We start from the raw sequence: 14,701 nt of genomic DNA, 5'->3' as shown, positions 1-14,701 counted from the left end.
ATCCTCCAGATCAAGAATATATATAGATATAGCCGCGGGAAACCTATGGTTTTCGAGATATTTCGGTTTAAAGTTCAAAATTTCGACTATTTAAAGTACGTATTTTTTCGTTATAGAATGAATTATACACTTATATTTTTAACTTTTACATCCACTAACACTTCACTAATTCGTTTTTACACATTTTTTTTGTTTTTATATCATAAAAAATAGCTTTATTTCAACATTTTAATTATTCTTAAATTTTTGTGATTTTCACAATAACAAGATGGTTGTAAATGTCAAATAACCAGTGTTGCCATACTAATTTGTTTTGCAAACGAAGAAAAATAAAAAGAGATTATACCCTAAATACAGGAATCATAATTGTTGATGGACACTAATAAATCTTTTAGTTTCCTTCTTTTGATAAACCCAGGAGTTGGACCGACCAGGGTTATTTTTTTTGAAGCGCGGCCGAAGGCCGCCAACGCAAAAGAAATTTCTGCGCGAAAAAACTTCTGTACACCCCAGAGTTGGATCGACCAGGGTTATTTTTTTTGAAGCGCGGCCGAAGGCCGCCAACGCAAAAAGGAGTTCCACGCGAAAAGACCTTGGTACACCATGGTGTTGGATCGACCAGGGTTATTTTTTTTGAAGCGCGGCCGAAGGCCGCCAACGCAAAAGAAATTTCTGCGCGAAAAAACTTGTGTACACCCCGGTGTTGGATCGACCAGGGTTATTTTTTTTTAAGCGCGGCCGAAGGCCGCCAACGCAAAAAGGAGTTCCACGCGAAAAGACCTTGGTACACCATGGTGTTGGATCGACCAGGGTTATTTTTTTTGAAGCGCGGCCGAAGGCCGCCAACGCAAAAAGGAGTTCTACGCGAAAAAGTAATATTGTCATAGAGGGTATAACATAATCCTTAACATCAATGCTCTCTAACGGATATTAATACTGTTACTTTTGAAGAAAAGTACCGTTTCGTTTTTTCCATTTGCTATTTACTTCATATTTGGCAAATAAAATTCAAACGCGTTTAGTGAGTTGTGCTTACATTTTGGAAAAGATAAATTTTAAAAGTTATTATTTTAAAAATGAGTGGAATTTCAACTGGTAAGTTATTATACTTTTTAATATTTTTTTAAATATTTATTAATAATCATATTTAGATATTGATGAACAATCGACCAGCCGTGGCGTGATGCGTAGAACTAATGTTCTGAGAGTGGCAGAATTGAAAGAAATGTGGAATGTGAGGAAGGTTTTCCAAACATTTGAATCAAAGGAGAGCTGCATAGCCTTTGCTGAAGAGCAAGGGCTCATATTAAAGAAAAGGCTTTGCAGGATGCATAAAATCCCGATGGTATTATCAATGGCGGGGACAAGTATCGTCGGCACATTTAGATGCCGAAAAGTATCGTGCCGTACGCGTTCAGCAATACCTAGGTCTAAGGGTACTTGGTTCGAAAACGCCAAAATACCCTTAAACCAGATATTTTACCTCATGTTTTGTTTTTCGTCGCATTGGTCGCATGAGGAGGTGCGAAAAAATAGTTTTGTCAGGGAACCTATTTTATCCAGCGCTACCATATGCGACTGGTATAACTACTGCCGCGAAGCTGTGGTATTATACCAAGTGGACCATCAGGAGAAGTTGGGTAAAATTGGTGGCCCTGGGAAAATAGTACAAATTGACGAAAGCAAATTTGGAAAGAGGAAATACAACAAAGGTAATATTAAAAATAAACAATAATACATAATTACTTATATATTTTTCTTATTTCAGGCAGAAGGGTGGAAGGTCACTGGGTGTTGGGAATGGTGGAAGATGGCAGTGAGGACTTGCGGTTGGAGGTATGTCCTGACAATGTTAGGTCTGCTGAGGTGCTCATACCCCTGATCGAAAAACACGTTGCGCCCGGCACAATCATTTGCACCGATTGTTGGAAGGCGTATGATTGCTTATCAACTCACGGGTATGAGCACCGTCGGGTAAACCATAGCGATCCTGACAATCCGTTCGTTGCGGAAGACGGGACGCATACTCAACGAATTGAATCCCAGTGGCGGGTAATGAAAAGATTTTTCTCAAAGGATAATTACAACAATCCAGAAAACTTTGCGGATCTTATCATAGAATATGTGTGGCGAAAAAAGATTGCAAATAAGCATGAAGATCCTTTTGTGAAATTAATAGAAGCAATAAAACACACTTACATACCATAAAAAAAAATCTTTTTATTTTATTGAAATAATTTCTTAACTTTTTATTTTTCTAGGTTTTGGATTCCTGTAATTGGGGTATAATCTGTTTTCATTTCTTTCAGTTCACTTACAAAAGATGTCGATAAGGTAACACTGGTTATTTGACATTTACAACCATCTTGTTATTGTGAAAATCACAAAAATTTAAGAATAATTAAAATATTGAAATAAAGCTATTTTTTATGATATAAAAACAAAAAAAATGTGTAAAAACGAATTAGTGAAGTGTTAGTGGATGTAAAAGTTAAAAATATAAGTGTATAATTCATTCTATAACGAAAAAATACGTACTTTAAATAGTCGAAATTTTGAACTTTAAACCGAAATATCTCGAAAACCATAGGTTTCCCGCGGCTATATCTATATATATTCTTGATCTGGAGGATCTCCTCTATCCGCCCATACCCGTTTTATCCCCGAAAGCGTGGGACGTTATACTAAAGTTTTCCCAAAAATAATTCTAAAATTGCATAGTTCCACGAATTAGCGGCGCAGTAAAATTCTGCATTTTTCGAGAGAATACAAAAGATATTCGAAAAAAATTATTGAGTGCTAACAGGGGTCTCACACAGAAGCAGATTTCTTAAACGTCTTATAAAATTTGAAAAAGCGTTTTGTATGCACTCGTCATATCTTTGCATGGACCTATATATGTACATATGTATGTATGCACATGTGTGATATGTCTTCAAGTGCAATTGTGAAAAAATAAAGGATTGAAAACATTGAAGAGCGATAAGTTGCAGAGTAAGAGGTGAGCGTACAGCGCATTTACGAGCGTTATGGGCGGGTTTTCCTTTGTGTTCGCATGCGATAAGTTTTCGAGGGTTTATCTAACGCATTCTGTGAAAGCGGTCACATGCTGATATTGTATTATTGCGTTCTAGACTTATACATTTCCTTTTTTCGATAAAATGCAGGCAGTTTGAGCTGCTCTTTCGGAGATCGACTTCAATTTCATGAACTTAGTTGTGATTATACTGCAGTGACTAAAGTGATAGAGATTTGAGAATTGAGTTGATATTTTTTTACAAAATTATTTTTGGGAGAGAAGTTCTTGAAGAAATATTAAGTCATTAAAAAATGCTGGAGTACTAAAAAGAGTGTGTTTAGACCCTATTCTTATAGAATATAGAATACATAAAGTTTTTTTCCTAATTTGACTAATCGAGGAAGAGTACAGGAGAGTATTGAGGTTTAAAAATCGCCTAGAATTCAGCCAAGTGCACGATTACAGTTGCTTAAAATATACATATTACAAAATGTAACGGTAAAAAGAGGTATATAAGACATATTTTTTACTCAGATAATATGAAGAATATATTAGCACGACGATTACGTGCTACATAACGGATTTCTGTTTTAAAAATATGTAAAATTATTTGGTTATATCAATCCGTAGATCATCTTGGCTACAACAATACCATATGATCAAAATTGACCCGGACTGACAAAGAAGTCAATATTCAGTATAGGCTGCTGAACCAATACAAGCGTGCCAACGTTTAATCCGATTTTTCCTACAGTTGTTATAAGCCTCGACTGAGATATCCTTCAGTGCCTTCAGCGAATGTTGGTTGGTAGATTTGATCACATATTCAGGATACTTTCCAAATTTGATGAAGACTACGCCCATATTCCTTATAATATAAGTCCATGTACTGGACTCTAATTTTATATTTTGAGGCCTTTTGGTTATTATCCTTCTAATATCATTCGAAAGTGGGTAAAATTGCACAAAACCCACGCCCACCTCCCATTTACCGGTTCAGTGTTCTATTTACTGCTGGAGGGGATACGAAACCCGCCTGAAGTGATCGAAATATTACTTAAAATATAACTGTTTTTGTTAAAATTAGTTTTGATCACCGAAGGGTTAATTTTTACAAAGGTAGCACAGCAACACAATAATAGTAATAATTAAAAAGTGTAACAACAACAATGCATATGAAAATAGTGTCAACAGTAACGCCAACAACAACAACAACAAGAACAAAGCACTGCAATGCGTACAAAACTAAATCACGTAGGTAGCTGTAGACTTTTTTAACAGCCGACAATATTACCAAGCTAATAAATATCTGTTTTATATTTCCTCCCACAAAACAAAACAATCTATAAATAAAGAACCCACATCACTGCCAGTATCCGAGCGTTTACGCTTCTTCACCAATCTCACCGAAGCGGCTAGTCGCAGCGCGTCCAGCTCGTATACGCGCAGCCCATCACAGCGCTTCCTAACCGCGACCGAACGTTGCGGCAGCGCTAACTCATTCAACCACAACAACTCGTTCAGCTTTACGCCACGTAGCAGTTACAACGGTGACAGCACAAGCACTAGCAGCGCCAGTGTTACACCAACACCGATGGAGTGCTGTTCGCCACCACTCACCGAACACCATCAGCTCATCTCTATCAACGAAATCGACTCACCATTACATTTGGATAGCGCGCGGCACTCACCAAGTCCACCGCCTTCGATTGGTATACCCCACGCCATGCCAGCGTCATCGACATTTATCCACTTTACCAAGTCTAGTTCGCAAACATTGCTGCCTTCGGTGTTGGCGCAACGTTCAGCAATGTCCGCACCAGCACTAGCACCAACCGCAGATGCAACGACGCTTGCTACATCACCATCTTCATTGACGCCAGTTACGCGCCGCATTAAAATGAAGACAATCGGCAAACTGCTACTACCGAACACTTTCCTCAACAATGAGCGCAACAGCTTGCAAAATTTCAGCAGCAACGCAAGTGAGAATGGCGTGAGCGTTAATTATGCGCATAGCGACACTTGCGACAGCGAAAACGGCAGTTACATTGAGACGGACAACAGAGCGCCACCTGCACCGCTGAAGAAAATTGGCAAAATCAAATCGCCGTTTATTGAAAACTGTTTGCAATTGCAACAAAAGCATCATCAATTAAACTCCAAATGCATGAAGTACGATCATAAATCGACGCCACACAACGCGCTGGCCGCGCTCGAAAATAATGTCAGCAACGGCATGGTTGGCGGCGGCGGTAGTGGTGGCGGTGAACGCGATGTCAACTCCTTACCACCGCGCAAGCCATTGCAAAATGGCAATGCTGGCTTGCCGCCTCCGCCGCGCATTGAAACTAGTGAGGATAGTAAAGCGGACTCCGGCAAGGAGAATAATTATTGTGATACAAATGGCGCGCCGCTAATGTCGCTTTCACCAACAGCCTCATCAACCGCGGTTTCCGAGCAATTGTCGCAATTGCCTGTCGTAGAGATGCGCAAGAAGTTTACGCGCATCATGAGCAGCGCAACGTTATCGACAGTGGCACAGCGTCACACTGCGCACGCCCTGAGTAATGGCAATAGCAATGGCAACGCGCAAGCAAACGGCAACAGCGCTAGCAGCGCGCCAACAACGCCACGAAACTCAATCATTGACGACAAATTCGCCAAATACTTTGGACTTGGTGGCAATCAACCATGTGTCTCAGTTACAACCAACAACAAAGCTATCAATGGCAATCAGCGGACCGCACGCGTACACGAACCAACCAACGCAACAACTGCGCGCTCAATGGGCGCTAGCGAAACAAGTCTAAGCTCACGCAGCGCCTCCAACTATCCATCACTACCACCGCCCGACTTCGTGCACACGCCGAATGGAGTTTTACATGCAAGCGTCAAGAAAGCAACGGACGCCCTGTCATTTGCAAAGGAAACCAATACTGCTGGCGCAACGCCACTCGAAGCGTTCAATCATAATGTACGTAGTAACTCGAATACACCATACTTTACGCCGCCTTCAGGTTGCGCTTACGATATAATGCTAACACAAACTTCATCCGCTACCGCATTGACCCATACCGGCACTGCGTCAGCGGTGCAAAGGCGCCGAGACATGTCGAAGCGCCAACGCGCCAATACAACTAATATCATTTTTACGCCCACTTCGAGCCACACGCAATTATTTAGCACGTCAGCGAACGCAGATACACCTAATTCAGGACGCACGCGTACCTTGCGCTCGCGAGCGCTAACGCTAACGCACGGTGTACCACTACCAGAAGTCAAGCGCTTCGACGATATTGTAGTGACAAAGGAAGAATTACAATTGGCATCTAAAGAGTTCGAGCGTATATTTTTGGGTGTTATTTGAGTTAGCGCGCGGAAGCCTTTGTTAAATTGTGCTTAAAACAAGCGCGCGGCTCTGGCGCTGGACTTGCGTGTGTGTGTTCGCACGCGCGCATTGAAAAAGCGAGCGCGAACTATGTTACAGGCTATGCGAAGTATTGCTCGAAATGTGAAATGTGTTGCTTGCCAAAAGGATATATATAATTTAAAATTTATAATATATATTGTTAAATTATTAATAAATTCTAAATTAAATCATTTTGCAAAATTGAAACATATGCGAAATCTATAAAACACAAACAAAAACAGAAAGTAAAAAAAATATATATAAATTCGAAATTCAATATTTTGATGTCTGGGTTTTGCAGCGCTTTGCTCACTCAAAGAACATATTTACTCTTGAGAAATTCTAAAGCAATTATTTATAAATATTTTTTCAAAAAAAAAAAAAAAAAAAAAAATTATGGAAAAAGGTACGCACTTGTTTTAGCGCTCTACAATTGTAGTTAGAGTGGAAGCAAGTGTATGCCGTCGAAATTGAAGAAAAGGTCAAGCAGCTCAATGCAATTGCTGTTGTTGTAGGCTACGCATATTTTTCTTATACTATTTTCTTTTTATATATATCTATACTGATTTGTATTTGTAGTTTGGAAAATATTAATGATATCGATTATCGATTAGCCTTATGTCTTGTAACGAAAAAATATTGAAAAACGAACTTGAGTGAACATTTTGTTGAACGCTTTAAAATTGCACTCATTTAGTAAACCAAAAAATAAACAAAAAAGCGAATAACATTCCATCTTCCAGAAGTGAGCGAATTTAATATCTAATCAAGAACCCAAACGAAAAAAAAAAAAAATTGTAGAATTTAAAATATTTTATAGAAAATTATACGACGCTAATAAATTTGAAAAAAAAATATTGAAAATTGCTAAGCATTGTAAACGTCATATGCGTCATAGTTAGCAGCATTGAAATATGAAATAAAATGTAATTAAAATTTTGTATAATTATTAATAATTAATAGTGGCGTAAAATACTGTTAAATGCTAAAACCACATAATACAATAACTGTTTTTATGATATTTCAAAAATTTGTATTACGCCATTTGAGTATTTGAGAGTTCAGTGTTAATACCGTTTGAACATTAATTACTGTTACAATTTGTTTTTTTTTGTTTTTCGTTCAAAGCCCGCGTAAAGAAAGCTAAAACAGCTGAAGTCTATTTTATGTAATTTTTAAAAATCGTCTTTGCTGCATTAATTGATCGATTTTTGCTCTATAAGAGTTCCAAATCGATGGCAGAATATATTTTTATATTATTAAGTATAAAAACAAAAATTTTTTTATCTGAAATATGTTTCTTTTTTTTTGGTTTTTCTTTATGCCACTGCTATTTAGTTCTTGCAGCGCTTTTTTTTTTATAATTTTCTAATATTTAGTTTTATAAATTTCTAAATATTATAATATAATTTTTTGTTGCCGACGCTTGTTATTCCCCTTCATTTATCTATGTAGTGATTTGTATTTACTTTATAAACTTACTTACTTACTAAATAAAAATTGTAAACTTTTAATAATACAAGCATAATGAAAAATCAAGCAAAAATAAAATCCAATTCATTGCTGTAAAAAGTAAAAGTTGTAAGCAGTTTATTAAGCAACCGTTATTAATTATTGTATTGCAGTGTAATAATAGTTTTAACTGCTTATTATGTATTTAAAATTAAACAAAAAATGAACTAAGCTTATATGTAAATGCATTTACACGCTTATTAAAAACACTTTTTTTGTTTAAATATTAATATTATTATTTTTTTGTATATTTAATTTTATGTTGCTCTCTGTATCGCTATTGATTAATACGTAAAATGTTAAATTAATTAAAAAAAAATAAAAAAAATATACACACACCACTACATACCTAAATATACTTATATAGATACATATACCGTTAAAAATTAAATTTAATAAAAAATTACCTAGAAATAAATATATTAACACTTTGTGTCAGTCATGAGTGCGAAATAAATACTGTTACATTTATACTTAAAATATACCGTTATAACAGCTTACAATTATTATTATTAAAATATTTACTTAATGCATTTGAAAAGCTGCTGTTTTTAGGTTATGTGCATTTTGTTTTATATTTTCTTTAACTTTATTATATAAATAATCTGCATTATTAGTTAGCAGCTGCTGTATATTTGATTTGCATATTAAACGATATACGATTATATACTTAACAACACAGATGTGTGTGATGTTAGAGCAAAATAAATGATGAGAAATGTCAATTGAAAATGTTAAACAATTGTTTTTTTTTTGTTGATTTTGCAAAGGGAAGTTTATGTGTGGTTGTTTCTAGTAAACAATTCAAAAAAATTATACTTATATATTAAAATACAAAAAAAAAAAAAGTAAATAAAACAAAAATATCAAAAATTTGTATTGTAAAATACAAAAAATTAAAAATCAAATAGAAGAAAATATAATAAAATTTATAAAAATAATTTTGTTACATATATTATTATAATTTAATTTAATAAATTTAATAAATTATAATAAAATATAGGAAAATTAAAAATTGAAATAGAAATCCAAAGCATATATAGCTAAATTAAAATAAAATATATAAAACCATATAAAATAGTAATAAAATTATAAACATAAATATAGTAAAAAACAAAACAATTATTTCGCTAACAATTAAAAAATAATAATTAAAGCGAAACTTGAATTAAAACAAATTATGTTAAAATATATATAATTAAATTGTATATAACTAATTGTATACAACCAGAGTTGCAAATAATCCCTAACAGAAATAATTGCATTAAAATAAATTTAAATTAATAAATTAAATAAAAACAAAATATTTTTTAATACCGAAAATCATAATTTTAAAATTTCCAAAACACAAATCCCTAAGCCGGATTGAAAAAAAATCGGAATTAAAAATTGAAAATCTTCCTTTTTTCCTGTATACAAGCAAAACTTTTTAACAAATTAACAAATAAAATTAATAACAACTAAATAAAAATATTTTTTTGTTACGAATAAAATAATAAAATATAATAAATAATAAAAGCCAATAGTAAAAATTCAACAACAATAATTTATTGTAAAAAAAATTAAATCTGAATATATATAAAACACAGTAAAAAGTTATAATAAAGTAGGAAGATGAAAAAACAAGAAATTAATAGTATAATTAAAATATTTAAATAAAAAATAAAAACGCCAAAAAAAAATTATTTATTGCAAATAATATGTATCTTAATTAAATAACAATATATATAAGACAAACATTTTTTACGGCAAAAAGTTATAATATAATAAAAAAGGTTGAAGAAACGAAAGAAAGTATGGAAATAAAAAAATAAAGGTAAAAAAAAATTTTTTTTTACTAAATAAATTCAAATAAAATATAAAATAAAAATTAATGTCATTAAAAAAAAGAGCTTTACAGCAAGACGTTAGATAAATTTTTAGCTTACATTTTAATTCGGCAATGAAGTATATGAATTTGAGTTTTTTTTCAATTCAGATAGTACAGTGAAAGATATGTATGAATGTATGAACCTGTCATGAATTTGATAGTTCTGCATAATTTTTTAATTTAATAACAAACTTTTTTGTTTATTAAGTTATATTTTTGTTATTTTATTTATTAATTTTTGAGTAGCAATTTTTATAATAAATTAAAATTCATGTTAACTTTTTTAGTAGTAAAAAATAATTTAATTTTTTTATTTATTTAATTGTTTTAATTAATTTTTCTTTTTTTTTCTTATTTTATATTTTTTATTTCTTATATACATATTTTTGTTTATTTTTATCTATTTTTCTTAGATACATATTAATAATTGTTTTTATTTTTTATATGCATATTTTTTTTTAAATATTTTTTTTAAATATTTTTTTTTAATATTTTTTTTCTTTTATACATACATATATATACATATATTTGTTTATTATTTTACAATTTTCTAATTTTAGTGTTTTCTTTTTCAAAATTTGTCTTTTTATTTCTATTTTCTTTATTCGCGTTTTCACGCTATGTAAGTGCAAAAAGTGAGCATTTAATGTAATTATTGCATGGAAATACTATAATAAATTTTAAGCCATACAAATTATAGCAATAATCAAGTTATGTCAATACAAAATTGATGAATATTTGTAACACTTTTATTTTCTTCTTCTCAAGAAAAAAATATAAATCGTGAGTATTAAATTTTATTTATTTATTTATTTTTTATTGAGAATGTTTACTTCATTTAACACTTTTCTTTTTCTCTTTTATGTAAATAACAGCGCATGCGTTCTATTAATTGCGACTCGCCACCAAATTATGCATATTTGCTGAAGCACATAAAAAAAAAAAATAATAATAATAATAAAATATTATAAAATTTAGCAGCAAAATCAAATATATTTAAACAAATTTTTTTTTTATTGTTTTCTTCCACACAGCTGCCGCTCATTTGCCACCGACCAAATCCGCTTTTGAACCGCCGAAAGGCATACTCAAATCAAAGTCTATTGGTGTTGGCTTTATGCCCATGGACTTGAGTTCCGAATTGAAAAATCGTCTGAAAAGCTCCACACACGCCTCCGTCGCCAATCTGCGCAAATCGGCAACAACGCTCAACGCCAATCGCGTGCAAGATGAACACGCCAGCGCTGCCACAGCAACAATTGCCGCGTCCGGTGGCGCGCCACAACACGACGACGCTGTAAGTCTCGTGCGTAATCTCTCGAATTTGGGCCGTCCACCGACGTCGACAAGTGGTGGCGGCGGTGTGGCGGCTTTACGTAGCGGTGACACAATCGCTTCCACCTCGGAAGGTGAAAGTTCGGGCGGTCGTGAAATATCGGAAATAATTAAAAATAGCGCCGTTGCACGCCGGCGAAAACTGAATGATGGGTGAGTGCGAAACGAAATAAATGCTACTAATGCGCTGTTGTTCGACTGGAACTACTACTATAGACACATACATACACATACAGGCACATGTATGTGTGTGTGTAATCCTGAACACCCACTAACCGCACGACAAGTCGCTGAACATAGTTGCTCGTTCGTCTTGAAAGCATTTCATGTAACTAAAATAGTTGAGTTAGCGTCTAATTATACTAGTTTATAAACTTTAAAGCATAAGTATTAATTTGTCTACTTACAAATAAGTGTGTTTGTATATGTATAAGTGAAATTAATTTTCTAGTTGTAGGAATTATTTTGCTAATACTCTCGATATGTGTACATGTATGTATGTATATATTAGGTTATTTATGTCTGTGCGTGCGTTAAGCTCTAAAACTTTAGTAATTATGATATGTACGATAACTAATGTAAATATTAATTATATTATATATTATATGTATAAATATGTGGCATTTTTGTACGACTCCAAAAATTATATTAACCATATTTTTTATAATCACTTTACGAATTGTTATTGTGCAACTAAACGCTAGATTTAACAAAAAATAAATATATGTATGTGTATGCATTAAATTTGCTGCTAAATAAATGAATTTATATTTCTCATGCCAAATAATGCTAATAAACTTATATAAAAAAATAATTAATATTACTAATACAACTAATAAAACGCAAAAAAAATTATGTAAACTCGAATTTTGCCAATAATAAATTTTGTACTAATTCAACAATTGCTAACATTAATATATATGTGTTTATAATTATGTGCACTTGTATGCATGTGTACATAAGCATGCTATATTTATTACATATTAGCCGCAAATACTTCATATTTAACAAAGATTATACAAACGTTGACATACATACATGTAAATACAGTAATTTTTTTAATTTTTTTTAGTTAATGTTCTTTGCATTAAATATCCTTAATACGGTGGTGCTGAAAACAAATGAAGCATCCCTGCAGTCAGATAAATTCGAAATGAGAAATATTTTCGAAAATTCTTTTTCGGTTATTTTGACTTTTTTTCATAAAATATACTTAATAGGGTGGTTCTTAAAAAACAAAAAAAAACTCTTCAGTCTCATTTGTGTTATGGTTTAGAAAATATTTAGTTAATTTCCTTTCAAACATTTAAGCACCACCCTAATGATCAAACTTACTATTTAAAATTATATGTACAAACGTTGACACAAATTTAAATAAAGAATTTTTTTCATTTATGTTGCTTTTTAGCATAAAATATACTTAATGCGGTGGTTCTAAACACCAATAAAATATAATCTCTTCAGTTACATTTCGTTTGGAAAATATTTGATAAAATTTTTTTTCAACATTTAAATACTACCTTAATGATCACATTTATTATTAAAAATTATACAAACTTCGAGAGAAATTCAAATTAAGAAATATTTTGGAAAGTTCTTTTTCGGTTAGTTTGATTTTTTTGCATAAAATATATAAGTACCACCCTAATGTTTAAAATTATTATTTAAAATGTTTGTACAATATAATTGACAGAAATTTTAGATTGAGAAAAGTTCGGATTTTTTTTATTTATGTTGCTTTTTTCCGTAAAATATCCTTAAGGGTGGTTCTAAATACCAATAAAATTCTTATTTGTGTAATTATTCAGATAATTTTTGGTAAATTTCCTTTCCTAAATTTAAGGAATACCCTAAAGTTCCAAAATATGCATTTTGGGGCACACTTAGTGTGACAGCCTAATAAAAGGCGATTTTTGAGAATTAAAATAAAATTACTGTATCGATTGTTTTAAAATTTCAAGCGTATTTTTATTTAATTACATATATTAAGAATACACAGTAAAATTAATCAAGAAAAAAATTTGATATTTTCCGAGTTACATCCCGTCGGAGATGTCATTAAAAAAAGGTCCTGCAGTGGTGCAGTGATTCCGGTCATCTCCGTGAATGAAATCTAATAAAAAATCTACTAGAAAAAGAAGAAGACATATGGTCAAAAAAAAATAAAAAATGGCGGTAATTGAAAAAAAGTAGAATTTTACCCAAAATTTTGATCGTTTTTTGCCTGTCAAAACTAATTTTTTTTTTTCGATTGGAACTGGTAGCTCATTGTAGGTTGCAATCACTGACTGCGCTGATTGAACAGAGCGACTATACTTTAGAAGGCTGTAACTTCAATATTTATTGAGATAAGAATTATAAATTTTAGTATCTTAGTTTTAAAGGTATATTTTATCAAAATATGAATAAAATCGATTTTTGTTTAAAATATCACACTATGTGTGCCCCATAAATATTTTCACAAACAAAGTTTAAATTTTTTTTAATCGAAGTAATTAAGATATTGTACGGAATTAAATAACTATTTTGAAATACCTTTCCAACATTAAAGGACTGCCCTAATAATCAACCATACAAATTTTTTTAATAAATCAACAATTTCACAGTTTTTTTTTATTAAATCGAAATAATTAATCTATTATACAGAATTAAATAATTTCTTAAAAGTCATGCCTATTTCTGTAAATTACTTAGGATTATTATAAAGTGTTGGCCATAATAACTAAATAAATATGTATTTGTGGCGCTTTTTAAAAATAATTTACATATATACATATAGGGCACACGCAAATCAGCTTTAGAAATATCACCTCGCAACTGGCCGCAGATCCTTAATATATCCATACTACTCATATTGATTAAATACCATTATCGTAAACTGTATAAAAAATATCGAACCTTTAAAACCCATAAACCGCAAAGTAGTTAGATGCGATAGTTAAATATTTTTGAAAACGCCACTAACAGCAACAAATAACAGTTTAAAGCACACACACATTTGAAAAATTCTAAAGACATAACAAATCAACTAAAATAAATGTATATATAATTTTTTTGTTTTTTGTTTTTTGCAATCAAAACAGCTACCTAGCTCAAGTGAAACCATCAAGCAAATTTTGGCCGTATCAATTTAAGCCACAACCACCACCTCAACACGAACAAACTTGAGTAACGCTTATAACCTACAACCAAAGCCTGAAATGAAATGTATAACTGTCCTTTGAGAAACGTATTTAGAAAATAAGTTTTCAAAAAGACGCTTACACAGTTTACAAATACATATATATCAATATGGTTTTACTATATAAATTAATTGTAATAGCGAATGCCTACATACTTTACATACAAACATGCAAAATGTAAAATTTAAGTTAAATATGAATTTGTTTATTCTGTTATGCATTACGCAGCTATTGTTTGGACATACAGAAATGCTGTTCCCCCCGACTTTTAAATTACGAGAAGAAAAACGTAATAATACTCATGTATTAATAAAAGTTAACCTTTTTCGGAACAAGTTTACAAAATTGTGTTTTTTTTTCTGCTTACATGT

General features: G+C 31.8%; 2 protein-coding genes and 1 long non-coding RNA gene across 21 annotated transcripts in view; all 3 read left to right on the top strand.

The window, feature by feature from the left end:
- Positions 1 to 14,701, top strand: part of Svil (Supervillin) — a 368,637-nt gene that overhangs the window by 244,494 nt on the left and 109,442 nt on the right. For 18 of the 19 annotated variants that reach the window (XM_070111687.1, XM_070111698.1, XM_070111686.1 and 15 more), the window contains one exon: positions 10,848 to 11,301. In XM_070111687.1, coding sequence (XP_069967788.1) covers positions 10,848 to 11,301 — 454 coding nt within the window. Of the gene's footprint in view, positions 1 to 4,374; positions 8,686 to 10,847; positions 11,302 to 14,701 lie in introns of those variants that run through there. The other variant, XM_070111692.1, reaches the window with a different exon arrangement.
- Positions 1,226 to 2,247, top strand: LOC138857827 (uncharacterized). Its single transcript, XM_070111700.1, has 2 exons — positions 1,226 to 1,712; positions 1,769 to 2,247. The coding sequence occupies exons 1-2, from the start codon at positions 1,226 to 1,228 to the stop codon at positions 2,206 to 2,208; spliced, it is 927 nt and encodes a 308-aa protein (XP_069967801.1). The 3' UTR covers positions 2,209 to 2,247.
- On the top strand, positions 11,308 to 14,675 carry LOC138857828 (uncharacterized). Its single transcript, XR_011397029.1, has 2 exons — positions 11,308 to 11,488; positions 14,232 to 14,675. It is a non-coding gene; the product is annotated as an uncharacterized lncRNA (long non-coding RNA).

The sequence above is a fragment of the Bactrocera oleae genome, chromosome 6 (assembly GCF_042242935.1).
Source record: "Bactrocera oleae isolate idBacOlea1 chromosome 6, idBacOlea1, whole genome shotgun sequence".
NCBI classification, from domain to species: domain Eukaryota; kingdom Metazoa; phylum Arthropoda; class Insecta; order Diptera; family Tephritidae; genus Bactrocera; species Bactrocera oleae.
This window is presented reverse-complemented; position numbering and strand designations above follow the sequence as displayed.